Here is a 26,013-nt window from a genome sequence, read left to right as displayed (position 1 = left end):
AACAGCTTATATACTCCTGCCCTCCTGCCTGAAGCAGCAGAAACAGCACAGCGTTAGAGGGGATTTCCCGCGACCCCCAGAGTGACGTCCTGGTCCTTGGGCACGGGTTGCTAGCTCCTGTACTGCCTGAGCGCCCCGTTCTCCCCTTCCAGTGCTCTTGCTACCAATACTCAAGTGGTTTTCACTCCAAGTTTGAGCATCCTGTGTTTGCGTGAGCACCCTGTGTTTGCGAGCTGGGCGCGGGGGATATAGAGTTAGTAAGGCAAGGTTGCACTTGAGTATACTGGCGGGGTAGGGGATGCAGAAAAGTTGACAGTTGATGGTGGCTGGCATTCAGCGGAGTCCTCAAGAACAACGATTATAATGGTGGTAATAACAGTGAAAGTAAGTTCCAAATGAATGAGGCATGCTATGGTAGACCTCTTAATTTCTTCCAGCCCAACCATATATGCGTATTGTTGATAATCAAGGCGTCATTTTGGTTGTTTTTCTCTATTCCACAGTGTTCTGGAAGTTCATCCGGAGCAGAAGGAGCAGTCAGAGAGCTGTTCTTCTTGTGGGCCTTTGTGATTCCGGGAAAACATTGCTTTTTGTCAGAGTAAATGCTTTGATTTATACCTCTCTTAACACTTGATAGGAAATTTTAGGGCACCGTATTATTCCTGTTAGGTTTACTTTGGGAAAAAAGCTGTTGCTGACAAATTGGAGAATTAATTTTTGACTCACTTGGGAGAACGAAAAGACTCTTAAACTGGAACTTCTTGGCCATTTTTTTCTCTCGTACCAGATACCGACATATTTAGCCTTTATCCCATTTAAGGGTTTTATATACTAACTACTTTCATGCCATAGTTAAGGATACCAGAACAGCTGAAGAGATAGATAGAAGACATTAATCTGTATGCAATGTGTAATTCTTCTGAGAATTTGTCAAAGAAACTTTTCTTGGCTACTTAGGCTTCGCTTCACTAATATTTATTTCTAGTCTATGTAGTATTTTTAAATGTTTGGTTTTTGCTACAAAGAGTAGCAGAGGCTTTCTCTTTATTATTATTCTTTTTGAGAGTATAAGTTATTTTCCTTTCCACTAAAGAAATATAATCTCTAATCATTTCTGATGATTGTAAATGTTGAGAAGGTTGGTAAATTTGGCCACTAAGCATTTGAAACTATTATTTGAAAATAATAGTTTAAAAATAATAGTTTCCCCCCTCCTCTCATTAAGGAGAAGGGAATGAAGTTTGCAGTTAATTAGATTTTTCTACAAGCAAAGGGGAAAAAAAATCAGTATGGTCCTTTTTAGCTATTGTAAGCAACATTTGTTTGTTTGACTTTACGCCTAGGAGAGTTAGAGCAGAGTTACACTCTTTAGGTTTGCTATTTATATGTTTGCTCGGATCTCCCCACATATTGTGTTTTGTTTTGTTTTACAGTTGTTAACAGGCCTTTACAGAGACACTCAGACTTCCATCACTGACAGCTCTGCTGCCTACAAAGTCAATAACAACAGGGTAAGAGGTTCCTAGAATGTGGGAAGTCTGACAGTTTTATTTTACTTTGGTGTGTCAGGAAAAGACATTTCTAGGGTGAATTAGTCTGAGGGCATAGGTACCATTCATAGCTTGTTCTTATGGATAAATAATGTACATGTGACAGATTCTTCTCTTGATCATCCAAGCAGTGAACTTAATCATGCTCTCCCCTTCTTTGTTGTACCGTATGCATATTGATGTTATATCACATTTTATTAGCTTATATTTCTGTGTCTTCTTTCCAGCTTTACCTTGAGTTCTTAAGAGTGAGCATTAAGCCTTTTTCTGTAGTACATGTATATGGGACAGAATTCAAAAGGTTAAAAGGATATTTGGTGAAAAGTAGTTTTGCTTTTCCTGTCCCTCCTTAAAAGTCTTTAGTAACTTACCATTTTCCTGTGTAGTCTTCCAGATGGTCAGTGCTATCCAAACAAATCTGTCCTCTTTACTTTTTTCTTTTATAACACTCTGTTCCACCCCTCCCTTTTTAAAAATTGAACAGTATAATTGATACAGCTTGGGTTTGTTTTCATTTTTTTCTTTCTCGTTTCCATACATAGTACTACCTGGTTAATTTAGGAGCTGAATATTCTGAGTATTCCGTTATGTGACTACCATACACTTTTTTTTTTCTTTCTTAAAGCCTTTACTTATGAGACATGACAGAAAAATCTTGTAGGTACACATGGAAAAGTAAATCATAATCATAGTTGAAAGTGAAAGCAGATTGATCGGAAAACTTACTTTTTAATTTCAGTTCATGTTGAGTTTTTATTTAATAAGAGCCCTATTAATACACATTTAGGTTTTTTGTTATTACAGTCTTGCTTTTACAAATGGAGTTGCAGTAGAAATCTTAAAGAGTGTATATGAGTATATTTAAGAAATACCAAGAAGAAATCATGAGGAGGACTTTTTATGTACCTGTATGTCTCTAGAATGTAGACAGTGACTGCCAAGCTGATTTTACTGCTTAATAAGTATTTAGTGAGGGATCAAAGATAAAGAGACATCCTTTTAAATGTCTTACGGATATTTTTTCTTTTTTCAGTAATGACAGTGTTTCTAACTCAGACCTTTTTAAATTCTCAAGGATTCAGATTTTGAAATTTAAGATCTGAGAGAACTTTAATTCTTAGGACACATGTACTAGATATTTTAAGTAGAGTATTCCAGGGTATGGTTTAGACCTGTGCTTTCCAACGCAGTAGCCATTGGCTGTTTGTGACTAATGAACATCTGAAATGTGACTAGTCCAAATTGAGGGCTGCTGTTAAGTATAAAATATACACCCAATCTTGAAGACTTGGGATGAAAGAAAGAATGTAAAATATCAATTTTTTGATTTTTTTATTATATGTTTAAAAAGATAATTTAGATATATTAGATTATATAATATATATTATTAAAATTTTACCTGTTTCTTTTTACTTTTTTTAATATGACTATCAGAAAACTTAACATTACATATGAGAGTTGCATGTTTCTATTGAATATGTAAAGCATTCTTCTTTTTAACTTCTTTTCCCACCCCTTTTATGTTTTAGATCAGCAGTCCCCAACCTTTTTGGTACCAGGGACCGGTTCCGTGGAAGACAGTTTTTCCACGCACTGGTACTGTATCCCTGTACCCAGGGTTCCCAGTTTTAGATCTTGTCTCTCAAAATAGTAATGTATGTCTTTTTTTTTTAACCTTTTGAATTCACACTTTTTATTTTTTTAAATAGTCAGAATTGTTTGATGCTCTATTCAGTTCAGTCGCTCAGTCGTGTCTGACTCTTTGCGACCCCATGAATCGCAGCACGCCAGGCCTCCCTGTCCATCACCAACTCTATCACTCAGACTCACGTCCATCGAGTCAGTGATGCCATCCAGCCATTTCATCCTCTGTTGTCCCCTTCTCCTCCTGCCCCCAATCCCTCCCAGCATCAGAGTCTTTTCCAATGAGTCAACTCTTCGCATGAGGTGGCCAAAGTACTGGAGTTTCAGCTTTAGCATCATTCCTTCCAAAGAAATCCCAGGGCTGATCTCCTTCAGAATGGACTGGTTGGATCTCCTTGCAGTCCAGGGGACTCTCAAGAGTCTCTATTACACAAATACAAATGAAATTACTGTTGATGGGAACTTGACATGAACATAGACAATGCGTTTGACTATTTTCTGACTTTTTTTTGGACATTTCTATATTTATTATTACACAATAAAAATGTTTTCAGTTACCCATTGAGAATTCTTAACTGATATTTTTGTTAATTGCTACCTCTGATTTCCCTAGTCTCCAATATTGGGAGATTGTTAAGAAAATTTTTATTGGAGTACACTTGATATCAGGACTTCCCTGTTAGCTCAGTTCATAAAGAATCCGCCTGCAGTGGAGGAGACCCTGGTTCGATTCCTGGGTTGGGAAGATACCTGGAGAAGGGATCAGCTACCCACTCCAGTATTCTTGGGTTTCCCTCGTGGCTCAGCTGGTAAAGAATCCACCTGCCATGTGGGACACCTGGGTTCACTCCAGGTGAAGTTGGGAAGATCCCCTGGAAAAGGGAAAGGCTACTCACTCCAGTATTCTGGCCTAGGGAATTCCATGGACTATAGTCCATGGGGTCGCAGAGTCGGGCACAACTGAGCGACTTTCACTTTCACTTTTATACTTGATTTATAATGTTGTGTTATTTCAGGTGTAGTAAAGTGAATCAGTTGTACATATACATATAGCCACTCTTCTTGTTTTTATTTTTAGATTATTTTCCCATATAGGTCATTACAGAGTATTGAGTAGGATTCCCTGTGCTATACAACAGGTTCTGACTAGTTATCAATTTTACATATAGTAGTGTGTGTATGTCAATCCCAGTCTCCCAGTTTTTTCCTATCCCCCCATTATCCCCTGGTAACCATAAGTTTGCTTTCTACGTCGTGATTCTACTTCAGTATTTTAAATAAGTTTATTTCTACCCTCTTTTTAGATTTCATATATAAGCAATATCATGATATTTGTCTTTCTGTATCTGACTTACTTCACTTAGTATGACAATCTCTAGGTCCATCCATGTTGCTGCAAATGACATTATTTTGTTCTTTTTTTATAACTGAGTAATATATCTTATGGATTGTTTATATTGAAAGTATGTGATGTGATACTGATTATGCAGTGTGATAGTGGGTCCAACCCGAGGTCCCTAGACTTACTGGTATTAAAAAAAAACAAAAAAAAGTCTTACATACTTTGTATATTACCTATAAAAGATCACACAGGCTAAATTACAAGTCACAATGTATTTAGCAGTAATTATGTCAAATCTATGCATAATGCTGACTCCTTCCTCCTAAATAGTGGTTGAGGCTCGCTGTAGAGAAAGTAGGAACATCTGAGAAATGATCCATTGGTCTGATACATGTACCAGGGCTATACTCAAATCTTAGCATTGAGCATGGCCTCATCTGCCTTGAACTTGAGCTCAAGAATGAAAGCTTAGAATGAGTAGCATGTAAGTGGGCAATAGTCAGTCTGCTCAGTGGGGCACAACTCTGCCTTGTTCAGTGATTGTCACCTGAATCAACAATTGACACAAAGTATTAACAGAACAAAAAAATGGTGTGTCTGGTGGACATATATTTTAAAATTAGATTGCAGTAGAAATATAAAAAGGTGTTTTGTTTTTATAAAGGTTGGATGTCCTGTAACATGCTATCTGATAAAGTATAGGTTCTTCTATCACATTCTTTAGCTTGTGAGTATTTGTTACTGTTTTTCACATGTTTTTGCTTTTATTCATACTGGTATATTTCCCCAGCTCCAGATGGACTTTCCTGACTTCCCCATACAGGGTCAAGTCTCTCACATACCCTTAGAACATTTATCAGAGTTGTAATTTTACATTTTCCACAGCCTTCTGTGGTTTATAGAGGATGCTCTGTGAACATTTGATTCATTAATCAATTGCATTGACATTTTTGATTAATTAATTCGGTACCATTCACATACCTGAGATATGTTGTGAAAAATTTATGTTGTGAATGTGAATCAGTACCAAAACATTAATATTACTGCTGCTGTCCTTAGGGCACTAACCTGACCTTGATTGACCTCCCTGGACATGAGAGCCTGAGACTTCAGTTCTTGGAGCGATTTAAGGCTTCAGCCAGGTATGTTGGAAGTGGGATGGGCTTGTCTGAAATCTGTGTCTCAAGGCCAGCCATGTAGTTTGCCCTTGTGGTATGCTGGAGGCAGCAGCCTGGTGTCCTGGAGTACGAAGAGCATGCACCCTGGGGTCAGCATTTCTGGGCTGCAAGCCTGCCTTCACTTGGATTATATTAATGTTTGAAAGTATTTCTCAGGAGGTTCAGAAAGTATTTACCCCTTTTATCGTGTCAGTAAATTTTTCATTTACTCTGAGGACAAATTTAATAATGTGTAGAACTATTAAAATCTGAAAAAGAATTTAAAAGCTAGATGGAATCCTAGAAGATATTAAAATCAACATTATATATTTCTATCCTTAAATTACCTAAAATCGATGGTTGAAAAGTATGGAAGAATATTTTCATATTTCTTTTAGTATTGTCCTAATGTTACTGTCTCTTATTTCCTAAATTTCTTTTGTTTCAGTTTAAATGCTTTGTTCTTATTTAGTCTCCAACACTGATAGAAACTTGAAGAAAATCAGAATACTACATTTCATTGATTTTTAAAATCTATGACATTGGAATGCCACTAACAGTTGATGGTATCATAGTTCAGTTGGCAGTATTTTCTTTCTTAGTCAAACCTGAAATAATGTCTTTTAATTGATGGAAGCTTTGTTTTGATGGAATAAGTGAAAATTTCCTTATTTTTGAAAATGTCATATATTTTGTTGTTGCTTCCTTGCCCACAAGGTGGTGATGATGAGCAGTCTGTCAAAATTGAGATTGTTACTCGATTTTTTTTTTTTTTAAACCTATTTTTTAGAGAATTTCAGGTTCACAGCAAAATTGAGCAGAAGGTACAGAGATTTCCCATATAACCCAACCCCTACACCTAGCATCCTTCGCCTATTATCAGCATCCTTCACCTAGTGAAATTACAAATGTTCACCCATTTGTTACAAATGATGTACCTACACTGACATATCAAAACCACACCGTCTGTATTTTACATTAGGGTTCACTGTTGGTGTTATATGTTCTAGGAGTTTGAACAAATGTAGAGTGATACGTATTCTCCATTATAGTATCAGAGAGTAGTGTCACTGCCCTGGAAATCCTCTGTCCTCTGCCAGTTCATCCCTGTCTCCCCTAACCCCTGACAACCACTCATCTTTTTACTGTTTCCATAGTTTTGCTTTCTTTAGAATTTCAAATAGTTGGAAACATACAGTATGTTGCCTTTTCATGTTGGCTTCTTTCACTTAGTAAAATGTGATCAAGTCTCTTCCATGTCTTTTCACTGTTTGATAGCTTATTTCTTTGTGGTGCAGAATAACATGTATTGTCTGGGTTTACCACAGTTTATTCATTCATCTATTGAAGGGCACTGTGGTTGTTTCCAAGCTTTGACAGTGAATAAAGCTGATTTTGTGTGAATATACATTTCTGGGTAAATATCAAGGAGCACAATTGCAGAATCATATGGTAAGAATATGTTTAGTTTTGTGAGAAATTCCCACACTGTCTTCCAAAGTGGCCGTGCCATTTTGCATTCCCACCAGTGATGAATGAGTGTTCCAGCTGATGTGCATCCTCACCAGGATTTAGTGGTGTCAGTGTTCTGGATTTTGACTATTCTAAATGGGTATATCAGTCAGTTCAGTTCAGTTCAGTCACTCAGTCGTGTCCGACTCTTTGCAACCCCATGAATTGCAGCACGCCAGGCCTCCCTGTCCATCACAAACTCCCAGAGTTCAGTTGTACCTAATTGTTGTTTAAATTTGCATTTCCCTAATGACACAGGATCGGAGAAGGCAATGGCACCTCACTCCAGTACTCTTGCCTGGAAAATCCCATGGACGGAGGAGCCTGGTAGGCTGCAGTCCATGAGGTCGCTAAGAGTTGGGCACGACTGAGCGACTGCCCTTTCACTTTTCATTTTCATGCACCGGAGAAGGAAATGGTAACCCACTCCAGTGTTCTTGCCTGGAGAATCCCAGGGACGGGGGAGCCTGGTGGGCTGCCGTCCATGGGGTCGCATAGAGTCCGACATGACTGAAGTGACTTAGCAGCAGCAATGACATAGGATATGGAGCATCTTTTCGTATACTGATTTGCTGTTTACAAATAAATTTGCTGTTTTAAATCTTGTTTGGTGAGGTGTCTGTAAAGATCTTTGACCCACTTTTTAAATTGGGTTGTTTGTTTTCTTACTGTTGAGTTCCAGAAATTCTGATCATCTAATGCTTTTTACACTGGTGTTTCAACACTGGTTTTCTCCAGTGTGGAGTTTTATAGTTTTGGTTTACATTTAAGTATGTGATCCATTTTAAGCTGTTGCTACTGCTACTGCTAAGTCGCTTCAGTCGTGTCCGACTCTGTGCGACCCCATAGACGGCAGCCCATCAGGCTCCCCAGTCCCTGGGATTCTCCAGGCAAGAACACTGGAGTGGGTTGACGTTTCCTTCTCCAATGCATGAAAGTGAAAAGTCAAAGTGAAGTCATTCAGTCGTGTCTGACTCTTAGCGACCCCATGGACTGCAGCCTTCCAGGCTCCTCCATCCATGGGATTTTCCAGGCAAGAGTACTGGGGTGGGGTGCCATTGCCTTCTCCGCCATTTCAAGCTAATTTTTGTGAAAAGTATAAGTTCTGTATCTAAATTCATTTTGTGTGTGTGAGTAGCTGTCTCTTCCAGCACTGTGTGTTGGAAACACTATCTTTTCTTCATTTGTTGCCTTTGTTCCTCTGTCAAAGATCACTTGACTGTATAGATGAGGGTTTCTTTCTGGACTCTGTTCTGTCCTGTTGATCTATTCTCTCATCAGTACCGTGCTGTCTTCATTACTATGGTTTCAGAGTAAGTTGGTAATGTCAGCTCTCCAACTTTGTTCTTCTTCAGGATTCTCTTGGCTATTCTGGATCTTTTGCCTCTCCATATAAACTTTAGAATCATTTTGTTAGTATCCACAAGCTTAGTTGCTGAGATTTTGATTGGGGTTGCATTGAATCTATAAATCAAGTTGGGGAGAACTGACCTCTTGACACTATTTAGCTTCCCTATCCATTTTCTTAGTTCTACTTCAGTTTTGTGGATCAGAGTTTTATAGTTCTCATGTAGATCTCGTATGTATTTGTATCTCTTTCATGTTGTAGGATGCTAATGTAAGTGATATTGTGTTTTTAGTATTAAATTTCATTTGTTCATTCCTGATATTTGGGTAAGCAATTCACTTGTGTATCAACCTTGTATTCTGCAATTCTGCTATAATTGTGTGTATTAGTTCCTAAGCTTTTTGGTTGATCATTTTCAGATCTTCTACATAGACAGCCAGTTCATGTGAGAACACAGACATTTTATTTCTTCCTTTCTCATATACCTTTTCTTGTCCTAATGAATTAGCTTGAAATTTTAGTATGATGCTGCAAAACCAATAGTGAGATTGGGACATCTTTGCTGTGTTCCTAGTGTTAGCAGGAAATCTTCAATTTTTTCTACCATTAAATATATTAGCGCTATGATTTTTGTAGATATTCTGTATCATGTTGGGGAACTTCCCTTTTAAGTTTACTAGGAGTTTTTATATCATGAATGTTTGTTAAATTTTGTCAAATGCTTTTTTGGATCTGTTGATATGATCATGTGAGTTTTCTCTTTTAGTTTATTGATGTGATTATGTGAATTGATTTTTGAATGTTGAATCAGCCTTGCATACCACTTGGTTGTTTTGATACTGTGATTTATAATGAGAAGTATGTATTTGATCTTTGTCCCTATTTCTGGAGCAGAGCTCCTAAAATCCTTGAAATTTCCTAAGTGATGAGAATGATAAAGTTGTCTTTTGTTATGTTATTGAGGTGAGTTTTGGATGGGGGCTGGGTGCCAAGAAAACCAACCATGTGAGTGAGAACTTTTCATTCCCATCCAGGGAAGGGAGAGGAGAGAGACTGGAGGTTGAATTGTGGTCAGTTTTTCAGTCAGTCATGCCTGTATTTATTATGCCCTCTGTAAAATCACCAAAGGATGAGATTTGTAGGGCTTCTGTGTTGGGGAATCAGAATGCTTCCACGTGCCACCCTGCAAGGCCCAAACTCCATGGGGATAGAAGCTCCTTTGTTCAGGAACTTGCCATATGTGTCTCTTCATCTGGCTGTTGATTGATATCCTTTAATAATTTTGCAATTAACTGGTAATTTAGTGAGTAAATGAGCTTCCTGAGTTCTGTGAGCTGCTGCTGCTGCGTTGCTTCAGTCGTGTCTGACTCTGTGTGACCACATAGACAGCAGCCCACCAGGCTCCTCTGTCCCTGAGGTTCTCCAGGCAAGAACACTGGAGTGGGTTGCCATTTCCTTCTCCAATGCATGCATGCATGCAGAGTCCTTTCAGTTGTGTCTGACTCTGGGCGACCTGATGGACAGCAGCCCACCGGGCTCCTCTGTCCACCGGATTCTCTAGGCAAGAATACTGGAGTGGGTTGCCATTTCCTTCTCCATCTGTGAGCTGCTCTAACAAATTAATTGAATCTAAGAAGGGGGTCATGGGAACCTCTGATTTATAGCCAGTTAGTCAGAAGTACAGGTTAACAACATTGACTTTTGACTGGCTTCTTAGGTCCTTTCTACCAGACTAACCAAACCAAAGGAAGGAATTGTGAGACCTTCCAATCTGTAGCCCGTTACTCAGAAGCACAGGTAAAAACCTGGACTTGTGATTGGCATCTGTAGTGGAGTCAGTCTTGTGGCACTGAGCCCTTAGGCTGTGGAACCTGATGCTATCTCCAGGTATCAGAATTGAGTTGAGTTGTAGGACACCCAGCTGGTGTCAAGAGAATTGCTTGGTGGTAGGGGAAATCTCCATCCACCACATTGATATTGGGTCCAAAACCTGTTTATCATGGTGTATAATTCTTATAAATTGTTGGATTTGATTTGCCAGTATTTTCTTGAGGATTTTTACATATATGTTCATGAAAGATGGGCTTCCCTCATAGCTCAGTTCATAAAGAATCCGCCTACAATGCAGGAGACCGTGATTCGATTGCTGGGTCGGGAAGATCTGCTGGAGAAGGGATAGGCTACCCACTCCAGTATTCTTGGACTTCCCTTGTGGCTCAGCTGATAAAGAATCCACCTGCAATGTGGGAGACCTGGGTTCAATCCCTGGGTTGGAAAGGTCCCCTGGAGAAGGAAAAGGCTACCCACTCCAGTATTCTGGCCTGGAGAATCATGGACTGTATAGTCCATGGGGTTGCAAAGAGTTGGACATGACTGAGCAACTCTCACTTTCACTTTCATGAAAGATATTTGTATATAGTTTTCTCGTAATGTCTTGGTTTGTATTTTAAAGTAATTCTGACCTCATAGAATAAACAAGAAAATATTCCTTGTTTCTATTTTCTGAAAGAAATTGTAAAGAATTGGTGTGTTTTCTTCCTTAATTTTTTAAATTGAATATATTTGACACAATAACATTGTATAAATGTCCTTAAATATTTGGTAGAATTCACTAGTGATCCCGCTTGTGCCTAGTGCTTTCTGTTTTGGAAGGTTTTTAATTTTTGATTCAGTTTCATTAATAGATACAGGGCTATTCAGATTGTCTGTTTCTTATATGAGTTTTGGCAGATTGTATCTTTCAAGGCATTGGACCATTTCACCTAGCTTATCAAATTTGTAGGCATAGAGTTATTTATAATATTCCTTGATTATTCTTTTCACGTCCATTTTGTGTCCTCTCTTTTTCTTAGTTAGACTGGCTCAGATCAGATCAGATTATTTGCTCAGTCGTGTCCAGCTCTTTGCGACCCCATGAATCGCAGCACGCCAGGCCTCCCTGTCCATCACCAACTCCTGGAGTTCACTCAGACTCACGTCCATCGAGTCAGTGATGCCATCCAGCCATCTCATCCTCTGTCGTCCCTTTCTCCTCCTGCCCCCAACCCCTCCCAGCATCAGAGTCTTTTCCAATGAGTCAACTGTTCACATGAGGTGGCCAAAGTAGTGGAGTTTCAGCTTTAGCATCATTCCTTCCAAAGAAATCCCAGGGCTGATCTCCTTCAGAATGGACTGGTTGGATCTCCTTGCAGTCCAAGGGACTCTCAAGAGTCTTCTCCAACACCACAGTTCAAAAGCATCAATTCTTCGCCACTCAGCCTTCTTCACAGTCCAACTCTCACATCCATACATGACCACAGGAAAAACCATAGCCTTGACTAGACGAACCTTTGTTGGCAAAGTAATGTCTCTGCTTTTGAATATGCTATCTAGGTTGGTCATAACTTTCCTTCCAAGGAGTAAGTGTCTTTTAATTTCATGGCTGCAGTAACCATCTGCAGTGATTTTGGAGCCCAGAAAAATAAAGTCTGACACAGTTTCCACTGTTTCCCCATCTATTTCCCATGAAGTGATGGGACCAGATGCCATGATCTTCGTTTTCTGAATGTTGAGCTTTAAGCCAACTTTTTCACTCTCCACTTTCACTTTCATCAAGAGGCTTTTTAGTTCCTCTTCACTCTACAAGTTTATAAATTTTATTGATCTTTTCAAGGACCAGCTTTTGGTTTTGTTGACGTTCTCCATTTATGTCCTATTTTCAATTTCATTGATTTCTGCTCTTTTATTCTTTTTTCTATTTACTTTAAATTGCTCTACTTTTTCTAGCTTCCTAAAATGGAAGCTTAGATTATTGATTTTAGGTCTTTCTTCTCTTCTAATAAATGCATTCAGTGTTCTCAACATCACAGGGTATACAATTGTAGGTTTGGGGATTTTTCTTTTAACACTTAAATATTTCTCTTCACTTGCTTCTTGCTTGCATGGTATCTGAGAAATTGGATATAATTCTTATATTGCTCATCTATACATAATGTCTTTTCCCTTCTGGCTTATTTTGAGATTTTTTTCCTTTATCTTTCATTTTCTGTAGTTTAAAAATGATACGGCTAGCTATAGTCCTTTGGTATTAATCCTGCTTGGTGTTTCCGGAGCTTCCTGTGGTTTCTGTCGATCTGTGGTTTGGTGTCTGACGTTAATTTGGGGAAGTTTTCAGCCAATATTGTTTTATATATTTCTTCTTTTTTCTCTTTCCTCTCTTTCTGAAATTCCCTGTACATATATGTTACACTTTTTGTAGTTCTCCCACAGTTCTCAGGTATTCTCTTCTGGTTTTTTAAGTCTTTGTCTTCTCTGCTTTTCAGTTTTGGAGGCTTCTATTGAGATATCTGAAGCTAGAGGTTCTTTCCTTCAGTTGTATGCAGTCTACTAACAGTTTCATCAGAGGTGTTCTTCATTTGTTAGTTTACTTTTGATCTGTATCATTTCTGTTTTTATATATAATTTTATTTTTTTACGGCTGTGCTGGGTCTTTATTGCTGCACAGGTTTTTCGCTAGTTGCGGCGAGCAGGGCTCCTCTCTAGCTGTGATGCACGGGCCTTTGGTGGTTTCTCTTGTTGCAGAGCACAGGCTCTAGGCACATGGGCTTCAGTAGTTACGTCCTGTGGGCTCAGTGGTTGTGGCATGTGGGCTCAATAGGTGCAGCTCCCCTATTCTGCACAGGCTTGGTAGTTGTTTTGGGCCAGCTCAATTGCTCTGCTGCACATGGGATCTTCCCAGACTAGGGTTTGAACCCATGACTCCTGCATGGCAGGTGGATTCTTTACCACTGAGCCACTAGGGACGCTGTGTAGCATTTCTTTTTAGTTATTTTTTTGAATTTCATCTCTCTCCTTACGTTTCCCATCTGTTTTTGCATGTTGTCTTCTTTATCTTCTAGAACACTTAGCACCACAGTCACAATTATTTTAAATTCCTGGTCTGACAATTCCAACGTGTCTTCCATATCTGAGTCAAGTTCTGTTGCTTGCCCCTTCTCTTCAAACTTTTTTACTTTTTAGTGTGTCATGTAATTTTTCTTGATAGACATGCAGTAAACTGGGTAAGAACTGCCATTAGTAACGTGGTGAGGTGTGAGAGTAAAGAAAGCGTCCTTTGACTAGATCTTAGTCTTAATGGGCCTGTATCTGGACTGTGAGCTTTACACTTGATTCTCAATTGATTCCCATTGCCCCCTTAAATCAGAGAAGGCAATGGCAGCCCACTCCAGTACTCTTGCCTGGAAAATCCCGTGGATGGAGGAGCCTGGTAGGCTGCAGTCCATGTGGTCGCTAAGAGTTGGACACGACTGAGCGACTTCACTTTCACTTTTCACTTTCATGCATTGGAGAAGGAAATGGCAACCCACTCCAGTGTTCCTGCCTGGAGAATCCCAGGGACGGCGGAGCCTGGTGGGCTGCCGTCTATGGGGACACGACTGAAGTGACTTAGCAGCAGCCCCCTTAAATGGGATAGGATTGGTAGTGTAGGCGGGAGATGGGTATTTTTCTTCTCCCACTTGGAATGCTAGAGCTGTGTGGAGTTGGATGTTTCCCTTTCTGCAGGTCAGTTAGGCTCTTATAAAATCCCAGCAAATTAGGCTCTGGTTAAATAGTTTCTCCTGAGAGTAGACTTCATTTGTAGTTGTTGTTTAGTCGTCTTATCCTACTCTCTGTGACCCCATGGATTGTAGCCCACCAAGCTCCTCTGTCCATGGGATTTCCCAGGCGGGAATACTGGAGTGCATTGCCATTTCCTTCTCCAAGACCTCATCAAGGTCTGGCATATTTCAAAATGATTTCTTTTCCCTTCCCCCTGCCAGAAGCATGAGGGGATTTTTCTCTACTATATACCACAAGAACCTAGTCAAGCTTCTGGAGGTAAAATTTACAAAAGTGTGGGTCTCCCTGGGGTTTTATAACTCCGACTTGTTCATGCTGACCTTCTAGCAATTCATCAGTTACAGATCAGGTTTTCACACTAGGTGCCACAGAGATTTGTGCTCATGAGTGTATACTCCAGTAAGTTGTACTTTTCCGTGTATATATGTTGTTTTCTCCAGTTTGAGGGGGCAGTGCTTTGCCCTGTAACCTCACTTCTCTGATGAACTTAAGTGCTGTGGATTTTCCAGTCTGGTTAGCTCTTTACTTCTTAGAGTGCAGTGGTGACTTTCAGCTTCTTTCATCCCAGACTGGAAACTGGAAGGTGTGTGATACATTTTTTTTTATTCCTCAAACAATTGATACAAATCTAGAACTGGTAAATTTTACTGTAATTGGGTTTTAATTTCTAATTAAAAATTCTTTTCTCACTTTCAGCTACAAATTTTTTACATTTCACAGTGTAATTATAATTACTCTTTGATCCAAGTATTTTGGGTTACTAAAACATTCAAAGTATGAAGATACAAATGAGCTCAAATCATAATCACAATAAATACAAATTCAAAAGATACTGCAATGAACCCTTGAACAAAATGGGTTTTAATTATGTGCATCTGCTTATAGGAGGAATTTTTTCACTTAAAATGTACCACCCAATCTGTGGTTGCTTTGAATCAACCAGTGTCAAACCTCAGATATGGAGGGCCAGCTGAAGTTATACACAGATTTTTGATTAGAAGGTCAGGCTCCTAAACCCCATGCTGTTCAAGGATAGGTATCATATATTGATCTGTGATTTCTTGTTTTTTAATTGTACCTTCTGAGTTTTTAATCATACCTGATGATCAGGTTTCCCTAATCATCTCATTTTTCTCCCTCAACTGATTTGAAACTATGTTGTTATTTTTCATTGTTATCCTCTACACTTCTTTTTTTAAACACTGACCGCTTAACAAAAGTTAAAAATCAATAATACTAGTTTCTTTAACTGAATCTTAAAATACCTTACTTTGATCTTCCTTACATCTTTCATTTTAATTTTCTTTCCTTTTTTTTTAGCCCCCAACAGTGATTTTTTTTCTCCTCCATTCAGTGACTGCCTAGAATTACTAGGATGTTTATGGATTTTTTTTCAGTCCATTGCATTTTGCCTCTTACTCTTTCCTTTTGATTCAATTTTCTTTCACATATTTCTTTTAGATATGTTTGCAGAATGGTGAACAAGAGATAAAATTTCTCATTTTTGTTCATTTGAAACTTTTTTCATTGGCCTTCATTTTTGAATAATTTTCTTAGCTCTGTTTTCACACTGAAGACATTACTCCTGACTTCAAGTATCTATTGTTGTAGATTAGAAAGCACTGCTCAATCTACTTGTCATTTCATAATATAGAATCTTATTTTTATCCTGTGTTGAGGGGTAGATTCTTCTTCTGTTCAGGGATGATTTAGCTTTATTGAGGTAGGAATTCAAGTGTACTATTTCAGTTGAAATATTTGCATCTTCAGTTCTGGAAAATTCTCAGCAGTATCTTTTCAGGTAGTTCTGTTTCTACTCAGTTTCTTCTAGAACTCTCATTAGCATCATTAAGCCACATCTTTTCTGCTCTTCTTATCTCTTTTCTGTCATACCTTCCAGGTCTTTTCACCTTGCATATATTAAGATATTTTTACCTTTATTTTGTAGTTTACTATATCCTTTTTAGCTGTAGAAGTCTCTGCTTATCTGTTCCATTGCTGCTGCTGCTAAGTCGCTTCAGTCGTATCCGACTCTGTGCGACCCCATAGACGGCAGCCGACCAGGCTCCCCTGTCCCTGGGATTCTCCAGGCAAGAACACTGGAGTGGGTTGCCACCTCCATCCATTAGTTCAGTTCAATTCAGTTGCTCATTCGTGTCTGACTCTTTGCAACCCCATGGACTGCAGCAAGCCAGGCTTACCTGTCCATCACCAACTCCTGGAGCTTGCTCAAACTCATGTCCATTGAGTCGGTGATGCCCATCCAACCATCTCTTCCTCTGTCATCCCCTTCTCCTCATGCCTTCAATCTTCCCCAGCATCAGGGTCTTTTCCAAGGAGTCCGTTCTTTGCATCAGGTGGCCAGAGTATTGGAGTTTCAGGTTTAGCATCAGTCCTTCCAGTGAATATTCGGGACTGATTTCTTTAGGATTGACTGATCTGATCTCTTTATAGTCCAAGGGCCTCTCAAGAATCTTCTCCAACACCACAGTTCAAAAGCATCAATTCTTCAGTGCTCAGCTTTCTTTATGATCCAACTCTCACATCCATACATGGCTACTGGAAAAATCATGGCTTTGACTAGTTGGACCTTTGTTGGCAAAGTAATGTCTCTGCTTTTTAATATGCTGTCTAGGTTGGTCATAGCTTTTCTTCCAAGGAGCAAGTGTTTTTTAATTTCATGGCTGCAGTCACCATCTGCAGTGATTTTGGAGCCCCCAAAAATAAAGTCTGTTACGGTTTCCATTCTTTCCCCATTTATTTGCCATGAAGTGATGGGACTGGATACCATGATCTTTGTTTTTTGAATGTTGAGTTTTAAGCCAGCTTTTTCACTCTCCTGTTTCACTTTCATCAAGAGGCTCTTTAGTTCTTCACTTTCTGCCATAAGGGTGGTGTCATCTGCCTATCTGAGGTTATTCATATTATTCTTGGCAATCTTGATTTTAGCTTGTGCTGCATCCAGCCCGGCATTTCATATGATGTATTCTGCATATAACATAAATAAACAGGGTGACAATATACAGCTTTGACGTACTCCTTTTCCAGTTTGGAACCAGTCTCTTGTTCCGTGTCCAGTTCTAACTGTTGTTTCCTGACCTGCATACAGATTTCTCAAGAGGCAGGTTAGGTGGTCTGGTATTCCCATCTCTTTAAGAATTTTCCACAATTTGTTGTGGTCGACACAGTCAAAGGCTTTGCCATTAAGCCACTTAATCTTTTCTATTAAGTTGTTATTTTGTTCTTTGCTTCTAAAAACCTATCTTTTAAAATTAGTCTAGTATTTTTTTTAGTACTATGTTTATTCTTTTCTTATGGTATCTAGTATTCTATTAAATAGTTTAAAATATTTTATTTACTACTTATTATTGTCTTTGTAGTTTAGATCCAGAACCCCTGTTCAAGGGGATGAGATTTTGTTGTTGATATTGTGGTTGCTGGGTTAGTTTTGTTCTTTTTTTTTTTGCTTTAGGTTATAAAAGCCTCTCTCCAGAAAGGATTCATATTTCCTTCTATTGGAGGCCATGGGGGTTCATTGAGGCTGGCCCAGTCTTCCTGCCTCAGGATCTTACACTGTGAGAAAATGTAAATTCATACTGTGTTTCTGTGTGTGGCACAAGAGGCCTAGTGATTCAGTTCTTGGATTATTTTCCCACACCACCCTCTGTTAGACTGCTTTTAAGTTCTAGGCTTTACACAGAGCATTCATGTGTTGGTCATTGCACATCTCCTAGGCATTCAAATACTTGTCCCTAAAGTCTCTTGTCTGCTCTTTTCCTGGGTTGCTTTGCTTTAGCTCTGATGCCTCTTTATTTCTGGCAAATGAGGATTCTCATGTTGCTGCCTTAGGTTAGGCCCTGCCTGATCACTCTGCTTCTAGTTTGATTATCCTCTTAGTTTTATCTTTCATTTAGGCACCAATATTCTTTGTAAGAGGCAGTAAAGATCCACCTGCCAAAGTGGGAGACACAGGTTCAATCCCTAGGTCGGGAAGATACCATGGGAAGGAAATGGCAACCCACTCAAGTATTCTTGTCAGGTAAATCCATGGACAGAAGAACATGAGGGGCTACAATCCATGGGGTCACCAAAGAGTTGGACATGACTTAACAACTAAACAACAACATTCTTTGTAAGACAGAAAAACATAAACTCTGTAGGTCAGTATGTCACATCCCTCTTCTCTCTGACCTGACTTTCCTTCATTTCCCCACCTATCTGCATATTAGCTTACATTGAGTTCTCCAGAGCATTTGTGCCTTGCACAAACTACTTTCTAGACAACCTGTGCCACAGTGATATTTTGTCTGGCTAAAATTCACTCAACTATTACACTCTCCTTTAAGTCATCTTGATCTAGTTTTATGTAAATGATTTTCTTCTCTGTTTCCTAGCAGATACAATGTCTGTCCTAGTGTCTTACCACATGATTTTGTATATGACAATTTCCTGGACTTGAGAGGATGCATCATTTCCTATTGTCTTTTTAGATACAGTCATTGATTCATTTTTGTTATTCAGTCGTTGAGTCAGGTCCAACTTTGCAACCCCATGGACTACAGCATGCCAGGCTCCTCTGTTGTTCACTGTCTCCTGGAGTTTGCTCATATTCATGTCCACTGAGTCATTGATGGTATCTAACCATCTCATCCTCTGCCACCCCTTCTCCTTTTGCCTTCAATCTTTCCCAGCATCAGGGTCTTTTCCAGTAAGTCGTCTCTTTGCATCAGGTAGCCAGAGTTTTGGAACTTTAGCTTTGGCATCTGTCCTTCCAAAGAATATTCAGATTTGATTTCCTTTAGGATTGACTGGTTTGATCTTGTAGTTCAAGGGACTCTCAAGAGTCTTCTCCAGCACCACAATTTGAAAGCATCGATTTTTCAGCACTCAGCATTCTTTATGGTCCAACTCTGTACATGACTACTGGAAAAACCATAGCTTTAATTACATGGACCTTTGTCAGTAAAATGATGTTTCTACTTTTTAATACACAGTCTAGGTTTCTCATAGCTTTTCTTCAAAGTAACAAGTACCTTTTAATTTCATGGCTGCTGTTACCATCTGCAGTGATTTTGGAACCCAAGAAAATAGAATCTGTCACTGCTTCCACTTTTTTCCCCTTCTGTTTGCCATGAAGTGATGGGACCAGATGCCATGATCATTTTTTGAATGTTGAGTTTTAAGCCAGCTTTTTCATGCTCCTCTTTCACCCTTATCATGAGGCTCTTCAGTTCCTCTTCACTTTCTGCCGTTAGAATAGTGTCATCTGTGTATCTGAGGTTGTTGATATTTTTCCTGGCAATCTTGATTCCAGCTTGTGTTCATTCAGTCAGTCATTTCTGCATATAAATTAAACAAGCAGGGTGACAATATACAGCCTTGATGTACTGCTTTCCAATTTTGAACCAATCCATTTTTCTATGTCCTGTTCTAACTGTTGCTTCTTGACCTACATACAGGTTTTACATGAGGCAGGTAAGGTGGTCTGCTATTCCCATCTCTTTCAGAATTTTCCACAGTTTGCTGTGATCCACACAGTCAAAGGCTTCAACGTAGTCAGTAAAGCAGAAGTAGATGTTTTTCTGGAACTCCCTTGCTTTCTCTATGATCCAGTGAATGTTGACAGTTTGCTGTCTGGTTCCTTTACCTTTTCTAAACCCAGCTTGTACATCTGGAAATTCTCAGTTCATGTACTGCTGAAGCCTAGCTTGAAGGATTTTGAGCATGTGAAATGAATGCAGTTGTATGGTAGTTGGAACATTCTTTGGCATTGTCCTTCTTTGGGATTGAAATGAAAGCTGATTTTTCTAGTTCTGTGGCCGCTGTAGAGTTTTCCAAATTTGCTGACATATTGAATGTAGCACTTTAACAGGATCATCTTCTAGGATTTTAAATATCGATATGTGGTAGCTCTGACTAGTCCTTTGTTAAATACATATGTTTTATGATTACTTGTGCACATACTTGTATGTGAGCTTATTTTGTGTTATTCATTAGGATTGAATTGAACAAAATTAAGGATATCGTTTTTTCAACATAGTGCTGCACTATTGCATGCTCACATGCCAGTTTTTCTCTTTTTCCCCTCCAGGGCTATTGTGTTTGTTGTGGATAGTGCAGCCTTCCAGCGAGAGGTGAAAGACGTGGCTGAGTTTCTGTATCAAGTCCTCCTTGACAGTATAGGTCTGAAGAACACACCGTCATTCTTAATCGCTTGTAATAAGCAAGGTACTGTCATGTTTTCTGGCAATAATAATTGAGATTTTTTTCTGGGATTCCTACTGTGAATTAATAGTTATCTACAGTTGTTATTACTGAGGATGAGAGACAATTGCTAATAAACTATAAATTCAGGATTTTAAATCTTAAAATTTGCTTATACTCCAACATTTTCTTTAGTCTCCTTTACCAGGCTATTCTAAAGAATGACAAAGGAATAATTATTACCATTCATTTATACAGTGTTTTCTTTTTTTTAATCATAAATAATTTTAATTTATCAAGTTCATCAGATCAGCAGTATGTCTTATCAGATACACAATCGAGGAAGGACAGGGTAGAGTCTCTCCTTTTAAATAAGTTTGCCATGTAGCACATTTCGTCAAGGAGAGTTTGCAGAAGTGTTTTTCTTTAGCTTCATAAGAATGAAAAACTATTTAGTCTCAGCCAATAAAACTAGGCTTTAGTTTCATTACTTTTAAAACCAGATTAGAAGTGATGTCAGCATCATGAGGTATTAGACACCCTCTTTGCCTCTCCCCTTCATTCTACAACTTGTAAAACATTTGATAACTCAACAAAGGTTCCTCTGCCTAGCACACTAGGACCGGAGAGATCCAGAAGTCTACTTCTGAAGGTGGATGGACTGGAATACATAAAGGAGGTAGAACTCAGGGAACAGTGAGGCAAGTGCTGGCAGTCTTGGCTCTTGGCCACAGTGGCTGAGCCGGAAGCCCTAGAGATCCCTGTAGCAACAGGGAAGACAGCACACATGACTCCAGCCTCCTGGCTGCAGTGGCTCCTTTGACCACAGGGAACCTAGTAGCAGCAGTGATGGTGGGTCCTGTGACCATAATCCCTTGGGTCACAGCAGTGGTAGGTTGTAAACCTGACAACCCTAGATGTGGAGAAGGTGCCCATGACCCTGCCTCCTCCACCTTCGCCAACCCCTCCCTGTAGCAGCAGTGGCCGTCCAGGCCACCCTGGAGCACAAGCAGTGACAGTGATGGTACAATCAGGCAGAGGTAGTAGAGGGTGGAAAGTGTCAATTCTCAAATATAGCCAGAGGCAGCTCAAGTATGAAAAGGGAAAAACTTGTGTTATAGCAAGAAAAATAAAAGAAAAGCCTCTAATTTCCAACTTAGAGGTGATAAAAACAAAAACCCTTTACCTACATAAGAAAGGTATTTGCTACTTTAAATGCACTGGCAGAGGAATAACTTGTCAAGTACCATGTGAAACCACGTACACAGTGCCACAAAAAGTTATGAAAGTTCTTCAGAAACCAAACTTAAGTCATGGAAGATTGCACTCTTAACTGATAGAGAATTCAAAATAGTTGTTATGAAAAAACTTACCAAGCTACAAGAAAACTCAGGAAGGCAGTTCAGTGAGCTTAGAAATACAATTAATGAAAAGATGAAATACTTTGACAAAGATATTAAAAGTCTAAAAAAAAACCACACAGAAGTTCTGGAGCTGACTGTGTCGATAAATGAGATGAAGATGCATTAGTAAGCACTGGAAACTAGAGCAGACCTATGGAAGTGTGAATTAGTGAGCTTGAAGATAGATCTAGAATCTTACGTTAATTCTCCTACTTCATTATCCTTCATAAGAATAATGGTTATCCCAGAGGAAGAAGAGAGAATGGAGCAGAGAGTTTACTTAAAGAAATAATAGAATTTCACAAACCTGGGGAAGGAACTGTATATACAAGTCCATAAAGTTAATACAACACTTAATATCTCAATGGTAAAAGACCTTCTCGAGGGCACATTGTGTTAAAATTGTCAAAATTCAATGATAAAGAATTTTAAAGGCATCCAGGGAAAAAAACAGTAACCTACAAAGGAACCCCTATTAGGCCATCAGATTTTTCAGCAGAAACTCTATAGGCAGGAGAGAATGGAATGACCTATGCAAAATATTAAAAGATAAAAACTGCTGAAAATCCTTGTAGCAAAGTTGCCCTTCAGATATAAAGGAGAAATAAAGCTTTTCTGAGACAAAAGCTGAAGTAGTTCATTACCACTAGGCTTGTCTTACAAGAAATATTGGAAGGAGCTTTTCTACCTGAAATGAAGAGGCAAAAGTAAATAAAACTTAAGAGTAAGATGATAGGTAGGTAGATTCAGAAAACTGCAACTTTACATCAGAATAGGCTGCTAAACAATTATTGCATAAAGATTAATGGAGAAAAAGCAGTAAAAATACCCACAGCTACTGGAATTTGGTAATGAACTCACAGTATAAAAAGAGATAATTTGAGATGACAAAATATAAAAGGGGAAGAGAAAAGGAACTCATAAATGGCAAATGAATATTAGATGCTATCAACAGAAAAAGGACTAAGTTATCTATGAGATGTTTTATACAAATCTAATGGTAACCACGAAATATAAGTCTGCTGCTGCTGCTGCTAAGTCGCTTCAGTCGTGTCCAATTCTGTGCGACCCCAGAGATGGCAGCCCACCAGGCTCCCCCGTCCCTGGGATTCTCCAGGCAAGAACACTGGAGTGGGTTGCCATTTCCTTCTCCAATGCATGAAAGTGAAAAGTGAAAGTGAAGTTGCCCGGTCGTGTCCAACTCTTCACGACCCCAGGGACTGCAGCCTAAGGGGCTCCTCTGTCCATGGGATTTTCCAGGCAAGAGTATAATAGAGGAGGAAGCTAAGAAAAACATGATAGTAAACCATCAACTAAGATATCAGGCAGGAACAGTGGAGATATAGAACAACCAGAAAACTAAAGATAAAATGGCAGTACTAAGTCCTCATTTACCGGTGAAAAAGTGAAAGTGTTAGGTCACTCATTCATGTCCCAACTTGTTGCGACCCCATGGACTGTAGCCTGCCAGACTCAGTCTATGGAACTCTCCGGGCAAGAGTACTGGAATGGATTGCCATATCCTCCTCCAGGGTATCTTCCTGACCCAGAGATGAACTTGGGTTTCCTCCATTGCAGGTGAACTCTTTACCTACTGAGCCACCAGGGGAGCCCCATTCATCAGTAATCATACTAAATATAAGTGGATTGAATTTACCAATCAAAAGATACAGGCTGGATGTATTGAGAAACAAGATCCAACTACATCCTGCCTCCCAGGCTCTCTGCTCTGAAGAAGAAACATAGGCTCAAAGTGAATGGATGGGAAATGATACTCCAAGAAATAGCAGGCAAAACAAAGCAGGTGTAGCCATCTCAGATCAGATCAAATTGACTTCAAGTCAAACAAGAGAACAGGATGAACTTATATAATGATGAAGGGGACAGTCCATCAGGATGTAATTTTTATTAATATTTAAGCATGTAAGCAGAAGCACCAGAGTATAAAAGGAATTATTAACAGATATAAATGAAGAAGTCAACAGCAATAACAGTAGGGAGCTTTACTACCGACTGACATCAATAAATTGATCATCTAGACAAAAAATTAACAAAGTACCATTGGCCTTTAAGTGAAACATTAGAGCAGAACACGAAACATTCCTTTCCAAAGCAGCAGAATATACATTGTTCTCAAGTGCGTATGGAACATTCTCAAGAAGAGACAATATGTTGGGATACAAAACAAGCTTCAATAAATTTAAGAGTGAAATCATATCAAGCATCTTTTTGAACCACAAAGATATGAGACTAGAAATCAACTACAAAAAGAAAGCTGATAAAATCACAAATATGTGAAGAATAACTGTTATGCATTGTTGAACTTTGCTGTTTGATATTGGAATACATTCTTTATATGTGGTTATCTTATACATCATTTTAATCTGCATTTCTCACTTTATTATTATTTTTTACTAATGACATTACTTGCTGTTTATATTTAGTTTAAACTAGGGAAGTGAGTGTTAGACAAAAAGCATATTCAGGCTGTTTTCTTATTTGAGTTCAAAATGGGTTGTAAAGCAGCATAGATAACTTGCAACATCGACAACACATTTGGCCCATGAACTGCTAGCAAACGTACAGTGCTGTGGTGGTTCAAGAAGTTTTGCAAAGGAGACAAGAGCCTTGAAGATGAGAAATGCAGTGGTCAGCCATTGGAAATTGACAGCAACTAGTAGAGAAGATCATTGAAGGTGATCCTCTTACAACAACTACACAGGGAGTTACAGAAGAATTCATTGTCAACCATTCTACAGTTATTTGGTGTCTGGCGCAAATTGGAAAGGTGAAAAAGCTTGATAAGTGGATGCCCCATGAGCCGACTGAAAATCAAAAAAATCATCGTTTTGAAGTGTCATCTTTTATTCTATGCAGCAACAACAAACCATTTCTCAATCAGATTGTGATGTGCGATAAAAAGTGGATTTTACATGACAACCAGTGATGACCAAATCAGTGGTTGGACGGAGAAGAAACTCCAAAACACTTCCCAAAGCAAACTTGCACCAAAAAAATTTATGGTCACTGTTTGGTTATCCACTACAGCCTGGTGAAAGCATTGAATCTGAGAAGTATGCTCAGCAAGTTGATGTGAAGCACTGGAAACTGCAACGCCTGCAGCCAGTATATGGGTCAACAGAATGGGCCCAGTTCTTCACAACACCAAGCACATGTTGCGCAACACTTCAAAAGTTGAATGAATTGGGCTACAAAGTTTTGCCTCATCCACCATGTTCACCTGACCTCTTGCCAACTGACTACAACTTCTTTGAGCATCTCGAGAACTTTTTGCAGGGGAGATGCTTCCACAACCAGCAGGAGGCAGAAAATGCTTTCCAAGAGTTTGTTGAATCTCAAAGCACAGATTTTTATGCTACAGAAATAAACATTTCTTGTTGGCAAAAATGCATTGACTGTAATGGTTCCTATTTTGATTAATAAAGATGTGTTTGAACCTAGCTTTAGAATGGAAAGACTAGAGATCTCTTCAAGAAAATTAGAGATACCAAGAGCACATTTCATGCAAAGATGGGCTCGATAAAGGACAGAAATGGTATGGACCTAACAGAAGCAGAAGATATTAAGAAGAGATGGCAAGAATACACGAAGAACTATACAAAAAAGATCTTCACAACCCAGATAATCACGACGGTGTGATCACTGACCTAGAGCCAGACATCCTGGAATGTGAAGTCAAGTGGGCCTTAGAAAGCATCACTACGAACAAAGCTAGTGGAGGTGATGGAATTCCAGTTGAGCTATTTCAAATCCTGGAAGATGATGCTGTGAAAGTGCTGCACTCAATATGCCAGCAAATTTGGAAAACTCAGCAGTGGCCACAGGACTGGAAAAGGTCAGTTTTCATTCCAGTCCCAAAGAAAGGCAATGCCAAAGAATGCTCAAACTAGCACACAATTGCACTCATCTCACACACTAGTAAAGTCATGCTCAAAATTCTCCAAGCCAGGCTTCAGCAATACGTGAACCATGAACTTCCTGATGTTCAAGCTTGTTTTAGAAAAGGCAGAGGAACCAGAGATCAAATTGCCAACATCCGCTGGATCATGGAAAAAGCAAGAGAGTTGCAGAAAAACATCTATTTCTGCTTTATTGACTATGCCAAAACCTTTGACTGTGTGGATCACAATAAACTGGAAAATTCTGAAAGATGTGGGAATAGTAGACCACCTGACCTGCCTCTTGAGAAATTTGTATGCAGGTCAGGAAGTAACAGTTAGAACTGGACATGGAA

At 39.1% G+C, this 26,013-nt stretch overlaps 1 protein-coding gene across 1 annotated transcript in view; it reads left to right on the top strand.

Annotated features, from left to right (window-relative positions):
• LOC113895043 (serotransferrin-like) overlaps positions 1-26,013 on the top strand; it is an 86,147-nt gene that overhangs the window by 45,904 nt on the left and 14,230 nt on the right. Inside the window, 4 exon segments of the mRNA XM_027545702.1 lie at positions 504-598; positions 1,434-1,511; positions 5,596-5,678; positions 20,243-20,379. Coding sequence (XP_027401503.1) covers positions 504-598; positions 1,434-1,511; positions 5,596-5,678; positions 20,243-20,379 — 393 coding nt within the window.

This window comes from Bos indicus x Bos taurus, chromosome 1, assembly GCF_003369695.1.
Source record: "Bos indicus x Bos taurus breed Angus x Brahman F1 hybrid chromosome 1, Bos_hybrid_MaternalHap_v2.0, whole genome shotgun sequence".
Taxonomy (NCBI): Eukaryota; Metazoa; Chordata; class Mammalia; order Artiodactyla; family Bovidae; genus Bos; species Bos indicus x Bos taurus.
The sequence above is the reverse complement of the archived record's forward strand: the minus strand, read 5'-3'. Positions and strand labels throughout refer to the sequence as shown.